At 42.3% G+C, this 21,348-nt stretch overlaps 1 protein-coding gene across 1 annotated transcript in view; it reads right to left on the minus strand.

Moving 5' to 3' along the window:
- Positions 1-1,951: 1,951 nt before the first annotated feature.
- The window catches only part of trpc5a (transient receptor potential cation channel, subfamily C, member 5a), a 78,392-nt gene continuing 58,995 nt past the window's right edge, over positions 1,952-21,348 (minus strand). The window contains exons 13-17 of the mRNA XM_084711737.1: positions 15,463-15,658; positions 15,009-15,218; positions 9,510-9,551; positions 5,846-5,935; positions 1,952-2,980 (exon numbers count right to left, since the gene is read on the minus strand). Of these exons, the coding sequence (XP_084567863.1) occupies positions 1,952-2,980; positions 5,846-5,935; positions 9,510-9,551; positions 15,009-15,218; positions 15,463-15,658 (1,567 nt within the window). The remainder of the gene's footprint in view (positions 2,981-5,845; positions 5,936-9,509; positions 9,552-15,008; positions 15,219-15,462; positions 15,659-21,348) is intronic.

Genomic DNA, 21,348 nt, shown 5'->3' on the forward strand with positions numbered 1-21,348 from the left:
GGAAGAGCTGAACGAGAAGCCAGGATATCATCGGCAACTCAAATAGAAGCAAAGACAGTCTTTAGAAACCAGAATAGTCCTCATTACTATTATTAGAAGTCTCTTATTATTATTATCGTTATTATTATTACTAGTATAACTGTTATTAGGATAAAATAAAGTTCCTTGGCCCTTGTTGATGCAGAGAGAGAGGGTGCAGGCTATCGACAGCAGAGCAATGGTTCCATCACGCCGTTCCCTTGAATTCATCCCAGTGATTCGGTCAGAGTTAAATCCATCAAAATCCACAGTTAAAGGGGAGGTTATTCCGTTTGTCCTGTAAAATTTTAAGTTTCATTTTGAAGCGGGACTCAGTCCATTCCACTTGGCTGATGGTGAGTTTAAGGGCAGGCCCGGTCAAATTCCAGAGGGTTTTAATTCCATTTTCTTTTCTTTTTAGATCCGTTCCAGATTTGAAGTTTGGTTAAAGGGAAATACAGCAGTTTGTTTTGGAAAAACAGAGTCACTGTGGCTGCTTGTAATTCCAAAATAATTATGCGTCTTTGAATCTTCCAGGGGGAAAGAAGAAACACTTGTCTTCTCCTTTAAAAAAACACAAAAAGGCAGATGTTTATAAAGACAGTTTGACCATGAAAAGATGCCGTTTTACCTCGGCCAGCTTGTTCCACTTGTCCACTGAAACACAGCAGAAAAAAAAATCCTCTGAAGCTTTTCCCCACAGACCACGATTAAAAAGGAGACATGTATGAAACTGCTGACATGTCAATTGTGACTGTTCGTGCTATGAATTTTTAAACTGTGAGGCTTTAATGAGCGTAAAACATTCACAGAGACTAGAAAAGCTATGCCTCTGTGTGTGATGTTATCGCCATGTAAAGTCTAGAGGAGAGGAGAGGCCCGAGGAAAGAGACAGGAATGAGCACACGCAGTGGGAACAACTTATAATTAGCCTTTACAATAAAATACAATTTAGGGATGTCACGAACCTCATATTCTTGGTGAAAGTAAAGACAGTCTTGCTGAGTGACTTGAAAACTGACCTTAAGATGGATTGGTAGCTAGTTAGCTAACTGGCAGGTTAAACTGGTAGCTCCCTCGCTCTCTAGCTAGTAAACTAACTCAGTGTCGTCTTTGCTCACAAGTGGGATACTTTGGTGGCTCCCTCACTTTCTTGCTAGTTAGGTGTGTTAGCTCAATACCAGGTTACCTGTGCAGCTTCCTCACACTGCAGCAAGTTAGTCTATCCAATAGCCAGTTAGCTTGGTACCTCGATTGCTATAGTGCTCGCTAGGTATTTAGCTTGCTGGCTAACTAACTAGGCCATGATCATCCCTATGTTCCTATGGCCCTATACTCCCAGCAATTTATGTCTCTTGAAATAAACCTACATTGTAAGAGAAGGGCAGTTTGAAGGTTAAAAATCCGGAGACAGGACACAAGATGTACATTTCAATCAGTATAACATAAGTAGGCTTTAAGCCGATGGTGGGTGATTTCAACATATTGACCCATGGAAAAAAAACACACATTGCTGATAACATAAAACCCCCTGAAAGGTCTCCCTAATGTATCCTACAAAGAAGACACTGAGCGTAGGAACAATGAACCCTGGGAACATAGATACGCTTCTGGAAATCTTTTTGAATTGGCAAGAGTGAATTCCAGACAACCGGATCATGTCAAACCATTTTTATAAACATCTGCCATTTCAGTATCCTTTCAGTGTTTGCAGCCGTTACCAAGATCCATCACCGAACCCGCTCCGCTCTCGGAAAATGTCGCATTCTGGAATCCCACCGCAGAATTCCGGAATCCATCCAGCTGAGTTCCGGAATGGATTCCATTGGATTCCCGTCCTCCACACCCACCTCTCTCTCTGTCTCTCTCCCTCTGAATGTGTTCAGCCATTTTGCAAACAAACAAAGAAAAACAGTTTCGTTGTCTGTCTCTCCTATAGCTGTGTGGTGACAGAGTCCTCTATGACCTCACAGCTGTCCTCTATGACATCTTCGCACGGTCCCACCCACCCGCCCATCACCATCATCCCTCCTCTTCCCCCTCCTGCATCCACGCCGCCCTCGCCCGCTCCTCCCACGCCTCCGCCCTGGAAAACGTCCTCGCTGGAGTCCAGGAGGCGCGAGCTGGACTCGGACATGTTGGAAGCACAGTGCAGGGATTGGCAGGGGCACGGGGGTGGGAGGGGCAGCGTCAGGAGCGAGTCCCGCCCGTTCGTTCTCCGTGGCGAGAACGAGGGATTATTGATGTCGACTGAGCGGCCCACCTCGTTCAGGTGAGTCTCGCTTCTGGTCACGTCACTGAGTCCGAAGTCGGAGTGGCTGTGGGTCCCCAGGGGGCGGAGCAACCCGTCGGAGATGGTGTAGGAAGGCGGGGACTGTAAGGGGAGAGGCACGGGTGGGGCTTTGCGTTTGGAGCGTGAGAACAGGTAGGAGAGGCGCTTGAAAGAGTCCGCCTTTGTTCCCGGAGTTGAGAGGCGCTGCAGACGGCTCCTCGTGCGAGCGAGTGATGAAGAGAACGATGTAGTGAATGATGAGGACGGGGAGGGCAGGACGGTCGTGGAGGACGGAGGGATGACGGTTGTCTTCAGCCCGTTGCTCTTTGGTTTCCCCTCCTCTTCCTCCTCCTCTTCCCCCCATCCAATGCCCTCCTCCAGCTCCCCCTCGTCACCCACTCCCCCTCTTTCTATCTGGGTCATTCCAGAGATGGAGCGAACCAAGGCGGACACGCCAAGCGTCGGCGTCGGCTTTGTGTCGTCCTCCAGAGGGGTCATGAAGGTCACGCCCTTTGTCTTCTGGCCTCCACCTCCACAGCCGTCACCTGATTCGCTGTCATCCTCTGAGGCCATGGCGCCGTCCTCTTTCGTCGTCTCGCTGGACGAGGAGTAATTTCGACGGGGAGGACGCCTGTTGCCGAGAAGATCCAGGACTTCGTAGCGGAAACTGGAGATGTCCTGCTTCAACTCCTGAAAAGAGACAGAGAGAAAACTGTTGAGAAGGGTTAAGAAATGCCAAGAAAGAAAAGAAAAAGTCAATATTGGTCTGTCGGAAATAAAAACAAAAAAAAAAGAACAGTTTGACTCTAACTAAAAGTCAGATTTCCCTTTGAAATGAAACCTTTGAATTTTTTATCAGGAAGGCAGCAAAGATTATTCGTGAGCTTTAAAATGGAATAAATATCTGATGTTCAGGGGAAAACAGGACAGGATAAAAACACGAGTAGAGGAAGAGGGTGAGGAGGGGAAGTGGAAGAGATGAGACTGCTGCCGGAGTGAGAGAGGGGAGGTGAGACATCAATTTGTACAGGTAGAGGGTGAAGAGGAGGGTAAGGACTCAGGAGGATGGTGGTGAAGAGAGGGAGATCGAGGTCAAGAGACAAGCAGAAGAGAGAAAGAGAGAGTGGGTAAGAGGAGAAAGTGAGAAAAATGTGGGATTGACGAGAGAGGGGTCTGCTGAGGGAAAAGACGCCACTTTAAATAACTGTATAATTTGCTTAATTCACTTAAACTTAGCTCATTTTAAAGTCTTTACTGTGCAGTGTTATTTTAATGACAAAAAAGGTAAATAATAATGAAAGAAAATCCACTCTGGAACTAATTTGGTGCCGCATTTAATTAAAAATAACATGCTAGGACATTCATTCATTATAAATGAGTGTTGTTTCACACACACTGTCTTTATTTACAGTAATTTCATGATTAGTGCTGAAACAATTGGTCTATTTATTGATTAGTCTTTTATCAACACCAGACATTCTCATATGTGAGGATTTGCTGCCTTCTCAGTATTTTACCGGCCTAATTGTAAATTGAATATCTCTGGGTTTTGTTCTGCTGGCTCAGACAAAACAAGCAACATGAAGTGGAGCCTGACTGAAGGTGGCATCACACTTTCTGCTGCTGTGAGTGAACGCGGGTCAGCGTGCTGTAAATATCTCCATCAGACGGTGCACGTCTCCGTTGTGACTGTGCGGACTTGTCCACATGGCCGATCTACTGCAAAAGAAAGTCTCCACAGCTGTCTGTGCACACATGCGATTTAATTCATCAGCATGGCCAATCTGATTTTAGTTAGTTGGAGCTAACAGCAGTTACCTTTTCTTTTGCGGGGATTTTAATTTCAATAGCAGAGCTCCACCACCACAAGTTCACCCTGGACATTAGCACCGTCGCTACATTGGGCTGAGCGACGCCCAAGACTTTTGTGATTGGTTTAAAGAAATGCAAACAAGGAACGGTGTTTTTTCTCCTGCAGCAGAATGCGTACGCACGGAGCCAGATCTTTCTCCAGTGCTGAGCGCTGTGGACAGAGGTCTGGCTGTGTAAGGAGTCCTTATCAAAAACCTTTCTTTATGTTATGAGTTAACATTAGAGGTTGGGAGATCTCACAAAAGATTTAAAACTGACTTGCTGAAATTGATGCAGCAGAGGCAGATTGTTATAGCAGTTTACAAGACATCAGGGTTATTTTCTCAGACTTTGGAGAGCTCCTTGGGAGTCCCAGAGGACATCATTCCCCAAGACGAGTAAACCAACCTTTATGTAACGAAGTAGTGGAGCAGATATTCACATCAGCCTTAATTAACATCATCTTGTACTCTGGGAAATAGTGACGAGCATTTATCTGACATTATATGAACTAAAGCAATAAATTCAATAAACAATGTGCTCATGTGATCTGACATCAGAAGAGGAAAACATGCATCTGAAGGTCATTTTTTTGGAAATGTGAAGCATGTTCAGATTTTGATTCACTTCACAAACAAACAAACAACAAACAACAACTGTATCTGTTACAGAAAGTTAACATAATTGCCTACAGAACCATTCACTCTTTTCACTTCTACTGTAACTGCTTGTTTTTTTCACAGACACAAAACTACGAGCGTTGAGCCAAATAACTCCGTAAACTTGAATCCTTTTGTTTTTAAAAATAGAATCACATCTACTCCTTCCTTTTTTCTTTTTCGTCCGCCATATGGGATCCAAATGTGGCACACGCTGCTTTACTCCTCAGAGAATAAAACACTGATTTACGTCAACGTGCACCTGATGTTAGTTACACATTTTAAACACACAAACACTCTGCCTATTGTGACCACTCATCTCTCACATAAATGCACACACACACACAAAGAAAAACACTCAGGGTGTGAAAGTGATTCAGCTCGATGTGCACCTGATGTTGTTTTTGCATTGAAAAGCCCAAAGGAACTTTCCACTTCAAAGGCCAGGCTGGGCTCCAGAGGCATCATGGGAAACAGGCTCGGGGAGCTAAAACAGCTCAGAATAAATTACGGCTCAGAAGATTTGGAAAAAGCAAAGGAACTCTCCTCAAGGTTTATCGACTGGGAACTGTTGGTATTGATCAGAGGTGTGGATTTTAGGCAGCAGATGAACAGGAGAAGTGTTGGAGAGTCTGCAGGTGGTAGTTATTAAAAATCTTTTAATCTTTTAATAAATCTTTGTAGGAGCAGCTCTGCTGTTGGTTTCAATAAAACCAGAGCTGTTTATTAAAATATAAACACAAATAAACAGTCGGTGTGAACCTGATGTTTCTGCAGACTGAGCTCTGCAGGTCATCCAGCTACAGACTAACACGACTTACTGTAAAACAACAGAAAGATTCGTGAGTAAAAAATCTTCAAGTAACGTGTCACAGATTTATGTTACACTTGTTGTTTAAACTCTGCAGTGTTTGAGCAGAAACAGTCAAACAACCTTAAACCACAACAGGATTCAGACACGCTGATGTCAGGTTTAATATAACCTCTGTAAGTCATCACCATGACAACAGCTGCTTCTCCCAGGTCTCCACCTCACAGTACCCACCTTAAAGTTCTCCTCTGTCAGTCCCTCGTCCGTCTTGGCGCTGCGTATCATGGCCGCCACGTACCTCTTCACCAGGTTTCGGATCACTTCCTGTTGGAGACGGGTTGCCACGGTTAATTGCTGTTTTAATCCACATGTTAGCTTTACTTTTATTTTCCCTCCTTACAATCAATGTAATGTTAACTCCATTAAAAGTCAGATTTTATTCAAGTTAAAAGAAAAAAAAAGTCTTATCAAAGCCAATATCAAAGGGACAGTTAAATAAATAAAATCAAATGATTTATTCTGGCACTGTGAGCACCACAGGATTAATACCATCTTGTTCCATTAGATCAGAGAGAAGGCAGACATTGCTTCAGCCGATATCTCTAAAACTACTATCACTAGCCCTGAATCATAACTTAAATATCACTTATCTAAAGGATAAATATCATTGGTTGCACAGTTATTCATTTTCCATATATGTGTGTGTTCAATACTTCTTCTGTTTTTCTTATTAATTCTCTACACTTAAAACTTCATGCTTTCATCTTTCAAGATAACTTTTAAGTAAATTTTTGACAATTCGTGTCACAGTACAGTGCTACACAATGTATTTTATGTCTCAGCTATTTGGGCTTTAAAAAACCTGAAAGGAACTATTTCCATTCATGGTTGTCAGTGTTTTTAATGGTCATCATGAATAAAACTGGTGGAATGATTTTAAACTTGTTCTCTTGCTGGTTCGTCACTAACTGCAGATGATTTCCAGCTAACTGATGAATTTAAATGTTATTGTCTCATTAAGTAATCAGCCAATGAGGCGGCTGACCCTTATTGATTTAAAGAGCGCAGACAAATTTCACCAGCATTTGGTGCTCAGTGGGTGGCAATTCAAACCCTGACACACTACACACACACACTAACACGCTGCATCCTCCCACAGTCAACACCTGTGACTGCCAAACGGGATGGTCTGGCATGCTGTCACTCTCTCCGCCTCTGCCAAAACACACCACACACTCTGTTAAAGTGAAGGGCAGATTCCTACAACAATCCTCAGAAACATGGACGGATATCAAAGTAACAATCGGCGCTGCCAAACACAAAGTACTGGCGCTCCTGCGTTTGCAGTCGCTGCCAGTGCTGAGGTGTCAAAATACAAGAGCTCCGTCTCGCTTGATTTGATGTACAAATCCTGACAAAAATCACCCAAAAAACTGGACATCAGAATTGCAGTTGTAGCTGCCAAAAACAAAACACTGCGTTCGTGAAGAGTTTAAAAAAGGTGCTCGCTCTCAGTTCGACTTATAGACGGCATTTTTTTTTTGGAAAAACTCTAAAAATACAAATTATGCCTGGTCAGTCAAACCTGATATCACGCTTCTGCTGTCACTTTCAATTCTGAGATTGTAAAAGACATGAGTTCACTTTCTGCTGATAAAAACCAGAACATAAAACCTTCCTTAAAAATCTCTTGAAATTATCATGTGATGAGTTTCATGAAGTTGTTAGCGATGAGACTAACAAGAGGGAGACTGAAAATACTGATATTTAATCACAGCAGACGAGTTCAAATTTACTATACGGCACTTTTGCAGGGACACTGGTCCAATTTCAACGCTGAACCATCCCTCTCTAGTGCTGCGATCCATTGCAAATCGGAAACTGACAGTTCTGAGCCAGTATTTCAAATACATCCCAGTGTATCTGCTCAGGAAAACATGCAGCAAACTGATGTTTGTATGGCAACTCTCTGAACTTCACAAGCATCACTACAGCAGCTGATTAGCACACTGAATAAGAGACGAGAGGAGGAGGCGAGTACCACATGTTGGCAGAAACTTCTATCAAGCACTAATCAACTAAATAGAGATTGTTCAAAACTGAAAAAACACCAAATGTGATAAAAATTGATTAAAAGGTTTGCTGTTCGCTGTGTGCGCTGCTATGTTGCCTCAAGTGAACTCAGGCTAGATGGATCCCGCCCGAGTTTTCGACTTAAAATTGCGACTTCAGTGACTGTTCAATTGCAATTTTCTGTCTTGGATGTTGTTTTTTTCCCCCTCTGAGTACTTTCCTGCTTAATTTTTGCACTGTTCAAATGTAGTCTGTCTTTATTCTGTTTTGTTTGTATCCTGCACACATGTATCAGTGTGCCAGTGAAGCAGAAGACTTTACCTAACTTAACTTAAAGAAGTGGTTGACCTCTATTAGCACTACTTTTTAGCCAATTTCACATTGGCATTCCTACTAGTGGTTTCACACAGTTCCTCTTGGCAGCAGTGCACCAAGAAACGCAGCAATATGCCAACAAAAGCCGGGAAAAAAAAGCCTGCAAGCTAGTAAACATTAATGCAAACAAGGCAACATAGAGCTTTAAGAAAGTACATTCAACACTTTAGTTCTCATCTCATCTCAAGGATTCACACAGAGTTTTGGTGAGCAACATAGAAACTACAAAAGGCACCTTTAGAGGGCAACTCTGGTATTTTTCCAACCTAGTTTTTGTAATTTTTGAAATTGGTCCCAAATTGAGACAGATCATATCGCTCTGTTCAGAGCAACCAAATTCCATTGACAAAAACAATAATTTTACCTCCCTTGTCTACCACTCACGTGATCAATATATAACCCTTTAAAATACCAAAAAATGACACCATATCACAAACAAAAACACTAAAACTTACTTATTTCGATCAAACCAGAGTTGATGATTGTTGAAACAGTGGAAAGCTGAGCTATGATGGTTTTGGTGGGATTTATTTTGCTTCTGGAGAGTTTGAAGATAAAATAGTTGTTTCTGTAAATGGAGTCTGGTGGCTTTGACAAGAGCAATAAATCAGCTGTTCCTGGATAAACAAAAATTAAAAAAGGTCTATCTCTGTAGGAATCCTTTCTAGAATGTTGTCAGACACTCAAAATAACAATCTGAACCTGTTGGTGTCTTTGCTGACTTTCACTTGACCTTAATACAGTGATGTACAGGTGTACCAGGACTTACAACAAAACACAAATCTGACCACATCCCAACTTAATACTTTAAACCAGAGAGTGTTTTCAACCTAAAACTATTAGACTGGATGAATATGGATGTTTTTAGGAGGAACAGCTGGCTAAACACACATCAAATAACAAACACACAAAGAGGCAGTTTGTGGCCCCACGGGGAGCTGGTTCCAGCCTGGACACTACCAGAAAAACATGGCTGGGGGAGATGCAATCTGTTCGGTGTGTGTGTGTGTTTGTGTTTGTGTGTGTGTAGCTGGGAGGGACAGTAAAGGGAAATGTGTGTAAATATGCAGAAAACGGTTTCACTAGTGTCTGGAAAGTCTCTGCTGTTACAATTAAACTGGGTTAAGTCACATTAAACAGCTCCGGGCGGTTGTGTGTCGGATTATTTTTGGGCCGCTGACAGAAGTTACTTCCTGCAGTTTTCACTGGTTGCCTCATGGTGACAACTGCACCCAGCCAAGAAGTGGTCCAGCACGTAACCCTTCTTAAAAGTTAAAACCCTTCTAGTTTCCTGATATAAAGATAGCTTTCCTTCTTGCTCAAGTAGCTAACCATAACTATAACTATTAACTGCTGTTAACAGGCAACCAAACTTCTGAGGACCACACACACAAACACACCTCCACACACAGTAAACAAACAAACACGTAGCTCTGACGGGTGTACAGACCTGGTAATGCTTGTTCTGTATCAGACTGTCAGCGTGGCGTTCCTGCGAAGACAAAAACAGATCATGTTAAATGTTTCTGCAATCATCCACACATCACTCCATCTCTCTTTCCTGGCATCCTCTCATTTTTCCATCTCCCGCGTTCTCATTTACCTTGTTTACACCCTCGACATCCTGATAAATACGCCTCATATCCACAGTTCTTTCTTTAAAACTTTGACACCCTCCTCTGAAAAATGATTAATAGCACCACACTAGAATAAAAAAGAACAGGTAACAAACTGCCTCCGGCTGACAGGATGACACTTTTACAGCCCGGATCCTCCATATTGGAGAGATGCTGAGTAATGAACTCCAGTTAATCATTTTTTTTTTCCTCCTCTCAGAATGGATATATGACTTTTTTGGAGGAAGAAGTTCTGCTCTTCATTTACATTTGAAGGCCGTTCATCCAGAATCACAATCATCTGAGTGACAGATACGAGCGAGAAATGTGAGTTTCTTCTCTTTACAGCTCTTCTAACCCCATCAAGTGTCGGAACCAATTGAATCAAGTGTACTGAGAACAATTCACGTTATTTTTAGAGAGCTGCAGCATCAAACCAGACCTTTATGATTTGCTGTTTTCACTCTGATGGTGCAGTTAGCTGCAGTATTTCTGCAGCTTTTTGTCACTAAAAGGAAAAGAAAATAAACATTCAAATGAGATAATTAGAGTATTATTTCAGCTAAAGGACAAATGCAAAAAACGTGTTTTGAGATATTTACATCAAATGCTTCACAGCGATTATAATCAAATTTTTGTCTTTATTTTCCGTCTAAACGCAGGCGTGTAGATATAAATATGTTTACCACATCACAAATTCACTGAGCTTCTCCACATTGTATTTTTTTTACCTCCAGGGGTGCACGTACCCTGTGAATCACTCTACCAAAGTATCTATCAGAGTTTGTATTACTGAAGTTACTGCCTCCCACAAGGTGGATGATGTTTTTTCTCTATAAAAGGACGATAAGTCTCCTTTGTTGCTCTGACGCAGGCTCATCAGCACGAAGAATGAAACGATAAACTGAGGCCACAGTACCGAGACGTTCGAGTGCGGCTGAAGGAGTCCTCAAACTGTTTTAATATGTATTTTATTGGCCGGTTTGATTTTCTAAGACAGAGGTAGGAGGTAAACTGTCCTGTTCGAGGACACTCCATCAGTTACACAGATGAACTTTTGGTTACGCGACAGTCTGCTCCTGTACTCCACATTGCTCATCAAAATCAGATGTCGTGTTGCGTTCAGGTGCTGCTACAGGTGAATCTAAGTGTTGAAAATAAAAGACTAATTAGGTTAGATTAGGTTCTGATCTACTGCTGCCTCAGTCTGTTAGTTTGTGTGACTTCTGTGTTTTAAAAGGTCATGTCTAAGTTCTCCACATGTTGGAACCTATTTTTCTTTCCTGTAACGATTTTTTTCATCACCGATTAATCTGTCGACTGTTTTTTTTATTAATCAAATGGTTATTTGGTTCATAAAATTTCAGAAAATTGTGAAAAGAAACCAGAAAGTATTCACATTTAAGAAGCTGAAATCAGAGATTTTGGACTTTTTTCTCCATTAAAAAATGATTTATTGATTAAATAATCCTGTCACAATCTTGTCAGTTGAAAAAAAGGTCCAAACAGGTGGAGCACAGGGACGACATTAATCACTGCAGCTGTGTTTTATGTTTGTTGTTGGGTTATTACTGTGCATGGTCGTATATCATTCTTTATTTTAAAATTGTAATCCTGCTAATAATCCCTATTTTTACTAAATGTATCTGTAATTTGATTACACGTTTTTTATCTGTAACTGTAAAGGAAATACCTTTTTTGGCATCCAGATTACTTAATCCTGTTAGATGTAATCCTGTTACTCTCCAAACCTGAGTATAAGCAAATGGACAGTATATTACTTGAGTAAATGTACTTAGTTACTTCCCCCCCCAGGTCAGCTGTGACTCAGTGTTTCCCTCCTTTCTTAAGAGGATTAATCACTCTGTTAAATTTCCACCATTTTCTGACTCAAAGGTGTGTTTTTCACAGATATACTGGATGTTGTAGCGCTCTGCACAATATCCATTCACACATCCATCATCCTCATATCTTCTTCTTCTGTTGTTTTGTTTCATATCCTCTCCTCTCCATATTTTCATTTTATTCTCCATCTCACTCCCGTATTCAGTGTTTCACCTCTCTGTCTCCATTTCCCTTTCATCATGTTTCACACTCGTCTAACTCCACCACGCCGCTAATTTGTCTTTCACCCTCTCTCCCTGCTGTCTACACACACGCACGCACACACGCACACACACACACAAACCTGCATTCATCCTCCCCGCATCTTCCTTAACAATCTAACTCTCCCCCTCTTCAGATCTATCATTGCTGTCCATATCTCATACTGTTTATCTGCTTACACTGTCAGCACACACACACACACACACACACACACACACACACACACACACACACACACACACACACACACACACACACACACACAATGATCAGATCTCTGCAGTGTTGTGTGGCTCTGTGAACCTATGTGGGCTGGTGGGCTTATATAACTCAGCCGACTTCAGCTGAGGTGAACATGGCAGCTGCACTCTGAGTGTGTGTGTCTGTGTGTGTGTGTGTGTGTGTGCGTGTGTGTGTGTCTGTGTGTGTGTGTGTTCTGCACTGCTTGTCTCTCTCCAGATGACTGGACTGTTAAATGTGTTTATCAGGACGTGTTTATCCGCTGATGTTCCTTCTGTGCTCGTAGACACACAGCTGATGTCCGACCCTGAGCTGCTGCTGGAGCCTCTTCATCCTCTGATTGGTCGATGAGTCCTCCTGCTCTCTTTGATTGATTGATTGTGGGCTCTGAATTTACTTCATGCTTCTACTCCGCTACATTTCTTTAAAAGCTAGCGTTGCCACGACAGATGTTGTTTTTATTTCGCTCCGTCTCCAGACACTTCTCACTTCCCACCATGCATTTCTTCAGAAGTCTCCAGACGTGCCTTTTTTCCACCTGTCCACCAGATGTCCTCACACTTTCCCACCTGGCCCAGTCACCTGACTCCCACATCCACCTGTTCACCGGCTTCTCACTACGTTTACGGCGTGATTCTGTGACACCCTGAAGTTTTCTTCATGCTTCATTTGATGCTTCATCATGTGAGTTCATAGTTTTTCTTGAAATAATCCTCCAACATTTTCTATATTTATTTTTATCGGACAGAACACCATACAAAAACCATACAAATAGTCATTTTTTCTACAAAAAAGATCAAATGCAGCCACGGTTCTGATCTGTCCTCTGCACGGCTACCATGTACCATGGACAAGCAGGCTACGTGGTTAAATAGTTTCTTTCCTGTCTGTCTTTATGATCCTGAGTCTGCACGGGGTCTTAATTTGAAGATTATCTTCACTGAAATGACCGGAGGCAGCGAGTTACCATGAAAAAGTCTTAAGGCCCTAACACCTGATCAGCGGTAAAAATGCTGTGCGCTGGCTGCCCCGTTGTTTTCCTATGGAGAGAGCGGTGGCGCCCGACTAAGTGGCACTGCTACCCTCGGCATAACAGCGAGATAACAGCTGAATATGACGATGCATACTGTGCGATTAGATTGAAAAAAACATAAAGGACAACCAGCCGTTCTCGTTGCCATTCAAGCAAGTAGGCGATTTCTGCATCTAGAAATCTCAAGACAATTAGTAGCCGACGAGATCTCCGGTTATCAGGTGGCTGTTCTGGACCGTTTGATCATATAACCTGGATTTGTCACATGGACTTGTCGTGGAAAATGGTCCAACTGGTCTTTCTATCATCTTTCATTCTCAATCTTCTTCATCTGATTTAACAAAACAAACCAAAGTTGTCAAACACAGCAGCATTTAACAGAAGCAGCACCGGCTTATCTGGTTAAAGAATATGTAATCTATGCTAAGTGACAGTACTTAGTCAGTACTCAAGAAATGGTGAGGTTCAATACTGAGCTTTTTTCTTCCAAATCATTCTGGTAAAGCGTTTTGTTTACCATCTGTGTTATCATCTGATCTTCTCATGTGCCTCTCAAACTCAGAAAACTGAATTTTCCTCGCAGATAAAGCACATCCCTTCAACGCATGCAGCTGCTTTAAACCTACAGTTGACAGTCAGCAGCCCTCAGTTTGCATGTAAAGCCTGTAAATCCTCCAGTGACTTGTTAACATGAATATCAGCATATGGCCTTCTAGCCCGGCTGAGGCTTGTTTGCATGACTCTTCAGCGACAGGCATATGGCCACGCCAGCGTATTAGACTACACATGAATAAATAAAACATTTTCACGTCTTTTTTTTTTTTATTCTTCTGAACTTTGGGAGTTTTGTCTGAAGCAAAGCAGCCGAGAGACTCGTAAGTTAGAGCCACTGTCCCTTAACTGCAGCGCTGGCTGGTCTGATCCGGGCAGCTGCGTCCTGTCTTGTCACAATCAATCGAATTCAAGTTCAACTTCAATTTTATTGCCACTTTTTCCATATACAGATGAATGAAATGTCATTTCTCTCCGGGGCTGAGGCGCAGAGAGCGTAAAATGGATGACACAAACAATAAACCCAAAGAAAAGCAGAGACAGCCAGTCCCTGAGAAGCCTGCTGTTCATGAAAAGTGGAAGTTAAACTGGACAAAAAAACTATAAATATTAAATATCCTGTGGCAGATGTTCTCAACCTCTGTGCTGCAGAGCTGGACCGGGCTTGGAAAATTTGAAAGTGAGCCACAAAGAAAACAAAAGACTTGGGGAAAAAAACAGTGAACTTAAAAGGTTGTTTTTGCAGGAATTACCTTGAACTTGGCAAAGTCTGTGGCGCATTTTTCTTCATTACTCCTGTCAAGTGTGCAGCAACATCATACTGATTTTTAATTAAATGTACGTCATCAGTACACAAGGTAGTGTAGCGCTTGGTCTCAAGACTGGATCGAAAGGAGGACCTAAAGAAGACGCTGGATTTGATTTCAAGACTGATCAAGACCACAGCTGCAGGGACATCATTAATTTACCTCAGTATTGTCTGATTTATTTGTTCATATTATTACTGTGACTGGATGTAAAAAGTCTTGCTTCAAATACAACCGATAACTTGACTCGTCTCTAGTTTGAAACTGCCTGTCATGTGCAGCTGCAGCCATGCTTCATCTAGAGATTCAGGGTCTCGCCAGTTTTATCTGCATGATGTGTGTAGTTCTCTGCAAAAATACTCAGTGAATCCTACGTGTAGGATTTAAAGAAATCTGACTCACAGTACGGTGTTATAAAAGCACACACAGATCTGACCTGCACACATTTTGACCAGGAGTGTCTTTTTTTTGTTTTAAATTTGACAGATCCTGTAATCACAAAAATACTGCACACATAGCAGCTTTACCTTATAAAACGTTGGCAAAATAAATAAATAAAAACCGAGAACAGCAGTGCTCGCTGTGCCTCCACTCACCGTGAACTCTCGGAGGTTTTCACATTTGTGCGTGTCCTCCCCGGGCGGCTGGCCTCTCCCGCACAGCTTGTTGTGGAGCCACATGAGCAGGTACCAGACGGACTTGGGGCTCGGGATGATGTTGAACGGGGGCGGCAGCGTGCCACCCTCGTCGAAGTAGCTCATCCACAGCTTGGTGCGGGCGAACTTCCACTCGATGTCGGCGTGGTCCTGCGGGACAAACAGAGGACAGCTTGTTCAATCTGCGAGGTCACGTAACCATCTGAGAGGTGTTTTTTTTTTTTTTTTATTCTAAATGAATACAATTAAAGAGACATAATGCTTTATAGCTGTTACGTAGCTGTTCATTTAGGACTAGTGCAGAATGGAAGGCTTTAAGATAAGATATGTGAAAACAACCTAAACAACCAACTACCTAAAAATCATCAACTCTCTGCTCAGTGTTGAGACTTACAGCGATGAGTTGGTAGGAGTTGTTCATCATGGCGATGAGCATGTTGAGCAGAACCACCAGCGAGATGATGTTGTACGTCCCGAACATGGTCGCTCCGATGAACTCCGTGAACTCGTGCCGGGCCTTCACGTTGGTGACGTACAGGTTCAACAGGCCGAATATGGACCAGAACAGAGACTGAAGAGTCTCAAATAACCTGAGGACAGAGAGGAAGAGGAGGAGGAGGAGACTTTTATTGTGAAGGATCCTTCAAAGCAGCACAACAAAGAGCTGGTTAAAAAAACAACAACAAAGACAGACATTAATTATAAATCAGAGGAACGAGAGGAAAACACAACTTAAAGTGACACATAAAAGTAACTTTTATCTATAAAGACATGTATGTAACACTGAGTTTGAATTATTTGGAAGTTTGCTGTGAGTTTCTCAGGGTTTCTTCATGAACAAACAACTTTAAGTTGATTAACCTGTTCATAGACAGTCAAATAGCTACGGACGACTAAGTTTATATAATGTTGTTTCTATGTGATTCAAAGTAAACACAACACATTCACGTTTCATGCCTTTCTAACTGCTATAAACATCAGTAAACACCAGTAAATGACAGCAAACAGAGCAGATAATTGCCTCTCGCTCAGCTTGAATCACAAGACTGTTTACAAGATTGGTTCAGACTCCTTCAATCATCAAAATCCAATGACAGGATGACAGGTTACCAAAATTAGCCCCTTTTAGACAACCTCTGTAAAGCAGCAATATTATGCCATTATTCTGCCTCATCTGTCTGTATGAAAGGTACAAACACACAGTGGAGCGCGTTGTTCATCCACCAGTACACATATATATATTTAACCCACTGGCATTGAATCAATACTCATCGATTGAAAAGCAAAATTCAGGTATTGGTAGTCGACTGAGATTCTTCAAATCGAACATTTTGGGAGCTTTTCCTTTGCCAGTCATGGTGAGTTACAGTAACGGACAGAAGTGTACAAAACTGCACAGGGAGAACGCTGCGTCGCTGCGCACAGAGAAAAGCAGCAGCGCGACAAGCTGTAAACTTTACAGACTGAGTCTCTAAGTCACCACAAACCACAAAACTAACTGTGACGGGGGCGGAGAAGAGGGATGGAAACGGAGCACAGGTGACACGCCGTCAGCCACCTCGGCGCACCGTGGAGCGCACCGGGCAGGTGACGCACTGTGATGCGCGCTCTGCAGCATGCTGGGATTTTATACGTTAATTATGAACAGAAGAAGACAGAATGTTAATTTTGTGACTGGTACTTTGTGTCTGACGGTGTGAAAGTATGTTTTCACATCACAGATGACAGAGAAAGGAATTAACGGTGAGTCTTACTGGTAAAACACACTCATGCAGGCTGATAGAGGAGTTAAATGTGGCGCTGAACTGAAAAAAATGGCTGTGATTTAAAATTACACCATCATTGTTTTAATTTTCATTCTATTTTTGTGAGTTTATGCTGTTGTTTTTACTGTAATGCCGCACAGTGCAGCACTTTGAGCCGCATGTGATGCATGAAAGGTGTTATATACTTACTTTTATTATTAAATTATTCAAGATTTCAACAAAAAAGGATGAGAGAGAAGCCTGACTGTCTTTTTCCTTCTTCCCCTCCTCCCACTGACTTCTCTCTTGCGGTCATCAAGTTTGTCCTGTGACGCAAGACCTCGTTTCTCTCTTCTTCCTCCCTCTCCTTCCATCTCCGTCCCCTCATTTTATTCTCCTCTCTGCTCTGATCAGTCTTGTGTTCGTGTGACAGTCACAGTTACAGCAGAGGTTATTGAATTTTTGATGAAGCAACAATTGGCACAACCCAGCATTGCAACAGAAGAGAGACACACACACACACACACAGAGAGAGAGAGAGAGAGAGAGAGAGAGAGGGGAGGGTTTGTCTGCAGGCTGTTATTTATATTTGTGCTGCATTAAATATTCAACACCCAACATTTACTGTCAGTGTGTGGTGGTAGGAGTGTGTGTGTGTGTTTCTATAAGGTGTGTGGCTGTGAATGATCATTATATCAGCCGGCGTACACAGCGTGAATGTGTGTGTGTGTGTGTGTGTAGAGGTGAAGTGTGTGTATCCAGAGGTGAGTGTGTAAATGAAGACAGAGAGAGTGAATTTAATCAACGATGAATGGAGCAGCCGAGCGTGATATTGTGTCGCAGTTATGAAACGAGAACGAGGGCGAAGTAAAGGAGAGAGAAGTGAAGACAAATAAATCACTTTTTCTAACCTCATCAAGCACAATTTAATTAATCTCAAGGATCCATTAATTCTTAAATAAATTATTCTTTTGTGTTTCCTTTACCTCACTTCTTTTCCTCACATTCTTTTTTATTCCCACTCTCCTTTTATCTCACCTCTCATGTTTCCCTCCTCTCCTCCTCTCTGCTGTGTTGTTTTGGTACGTGTAAATATTTTCACTTAACAAGAGAAAATTAGCATTTTATACCTGTTTTCTGTTGTTTTTGATGAAAAGACCTTCTCAAATTCAGTTCTTTCCTCTCGTCTACTTGTTTACTCTCCTCCTCCTCTTTTATCCTCCCGTTTGTTCTTCTCTCCTCTCCTATCCCGTCTCCTTCCCTTAAATTCTCACCTCTCAGCTCCTTTCCTTCATCTCCCTCGTCTCCTTTCCTTTCCTCTTCCTCTCTCTCTTTCACCACCTCCTCTTGGATGCTCTCCTTGTTTTATTTTAAAAACAACTTTACTGCCACCATTTAAACGATGTCAGATGAGAGAAAACACATGATTTCATATTCAAAATATTATTTATGTATTTCATTTCAAAACACCTCATTTCTAGGAAGCTGTCTTCACTTAATATTTGCGTTTTGAAAAAAAATGCAAAAAAGTTTCCCCATATTATAAACTTGATTTACACTTCTCAAAAAAACAAAAAGTACCCAACTAATGTTTATCTAAAGAAAAAAAGTTTCTTTCAAGAGATTTACAGTGATGGTTGACAAACATAAACAAGTGGGAGGAGCTTGATAAGACAGAGGACTGATGAATGTCTTTCAGGCTCACATTAAATCATATCATGAACATCACCGTCCACGCGGGCTGATATCTGTCGACCAGGAAAGCTGCCACGGCTTTTGCCCTGCAGGACGACACTGTTGTTTGTTCTGTCAGCTGACGGTTACGCGGTCGCCGCCGCTGGCTGACAGATTACACTCCATTTAAACTGCTTTCCCAACCCTCGCCGTCAGGTGTTAAGAGCGGTGGTGCGCTGAGATGGAGCGCGGCCACAGACCCAAATTTTTCACACACGCAGCAGCTCCAGAGTTAAATTAAATTAAAGGAAAGGGACAATATAAATTCATACATTCATCTCAGGGCTGACACAAAGACAGTGATAACCACTGCATCAAGTTAAATAAAAAATAAATAAAATCAATAAATAAAATTTAAATGTGATGAAATGTTCCTATCAAAATTTTATATAGTCATGAAGCATTTGTTGCTTGTTTCCTTTCCTCTCCTGTTCTCCTGCCTCTTCTATCATCTCCTCACCTTTCCTCGTCTCCTCTCCTCCTGTTGTTTCCTCTCTCTCTTCACTGTCCACGCTCCTCTACTCTTTCATCTCGTTGTTTCTCTGCTTTCTTTCCTTTCCTGTTCTTTTCTCCTCGTTTCCTCTCCTCCCTTCATCTCTCTCTCCACTGAGTCGAGTTATAAACTGTTACAGCTGATCCTCACAGCCACTCAGTCATTTCTCTGTTAGACTTGTGCAGCTGTGTGGGAGGCGCAGCGGCAGAGAGAGTGAGTGTGTTGGTGTGTATTCCTGCATGTTAGTGTGTGACACAGAGACATTGTTTGCAGGGTTTCTGTGTGAGAAAACAGAGAAATGGCAGCCTGACAGTGTGCAATTAACTCATTCCTATAGTGCTTATCATGCTTATGATTATAGCAGATTTTCTGTGTGTCAGTAGAGTCCAGTTGAATCACGGCTGCTGTGATTATGATCATACAGAGTAACTGACCTGTCAAATGATGTAACCACAGGAACTCTCCTTTCCTTCTGTTGTTTCAAAAAGGTTGGAACAGGAGCAACGAACGTTGTGGAAAGCTAAAAAAAATGTTTAAGTAACAGCTGGCCGTATCATGATTTGGTATTAAAGGGGCATCCTTGAAAGGCTCAGTCGTTCACAGGCGTGGATGGGGTGACGTTCACCACTTTGAGAAAAACTGTGGGGACAAATAGTCCAACAGTTTAAGACTGTTTCTCAACACGAAACCACAGGAAATGAGTGATTTTACCATCTATAACCCAAAATAACATCAAAAGATTCAGAGAATCCAGAGAAATCTGCATGCAAGGCTGACAACCAACATTAAATGTCTGTGACCTTTGACCCCTCAGGCAGCACTGCATTAAAAACCCACATCATCGTGTAAAACATGGGCTCAGGAACACTAAACACAACACAAATACAGTTTGTCTCTGCATCTACAAATGAAAGTTAAGACTCTACCATGCAAAGAGAAAGACATATATCAACAACATCCAGAAACACTGCAGACTTCTCTCATCTGAGACGGACTGACGCAAAGTGGAAAAGTGCGCTGTGGTCTGACGAGTCCACATTTCAGATGTCCTGCCTGCAGTCCAGAACCGTCTACAACAACAGAGACCTCAGACTGTTGAGCACCTGACACTGAATACGTTGGTGTCGATCATGTTGCATTTAAAGAAATCCAATAAATATTTGATTTCACGTCTACACTGAAGCTCTGTTTTTTCTTCTTCTTTGAATCAGACAGACTCGATGCTGCATTTGCTCTGTGTTTTATAAATGTCTGTCAAAAGTTTTAGTGGGTCCTGTTTGTCACGATAATCCTGCCAGAAGCCTCTGACATAAATAGTTCTTGATTCCCGACCAGCACAGTGCGAGCGCCGTCGCTCTCGAACCAGTTTTCTCGGCCGAGAGCCACTTCCTCGGTTGTCGAAACGCAAAGACCTGGTTCAAAATTAGGCACCGCAACGGGCTTTGAACCAGCCGGCCAGCTTTGAACCAACTTTTTAGATCTCAACTTTAAAGTTCCTGCGACTGTTTGGTTGAAAGGGTCTCTGAGTTAGATTTGGGTGAAAAGGCCTCGTCTGAATCAATCGCACCCATGCTGAGGAAGAGAGAGAGAAAATAGACTGTGGTGTGTTGAGTGTGAAAGAAAGTGAAGGAGTGTTTACAGTGTTTGTGTGAAGGTATAAAAGAGACAAACACACACACACACACACACACACACACACTCGACCTGCATGCTGTAGAACGATCTAACACATTAATGGTGATAAGTGTGTGTGAAGTACAGATGAGTGAGAAGAGGAGCGAGGAGACGCGGAGGGGAGACACCTGAGTGCAACCAGGAAATGATCTCGTGAAATAACTCATAAATGCTGATAAGTGTGTGTGAATTACACACACACACACACACACACACACACACACACACACACATACACACATGCAGAGGAAATAATCCTTGCATTGTAAACTCATGAATGTTGATGCGGCCTGCGGTACCCGCGGGGCTGCGGTCGCTCTGTTTTCATAATGCATCATGTGAGGCGTTACCGCGGCGATCTGCTCGCTATTTAGCTTCAGCATGAGGCTGATTTCTGTGCTGCAGGCTCTGATCCAGCAGCAGCACCATGTCAGGTTGATGTACAGATGAGAAACGCTACCATGATCAACACGATATGTTTTTTACTCTGTTTATTCAAATTGAGGTTGTGTTGTCGTTCTTGTACTGCATCACTAATACTACATTTACTGGTACTGTTTATTCTACTGCATTAGTTCCAGCTGTGTTCTGAGCTTCTGGTTAATTACTGTTTAAACCTTCACAGTATATATTT

Source organism: Lutjanus erythropterus, chromosome 23 (genome assembly GCF_056507025.1).
Source record: "Lutjanus erythropterus isolate fLutEry1 chromosome 23, fLutEry1.hap2, whole genome shotgun sequence".
NCBI classification, from domain to species: Eukaryota; Metazoa; Chordata; class Actinopteri; order Lutjaniformes; family Lutjanidae; genus Lutjanus; species Lutjanus erythropterus.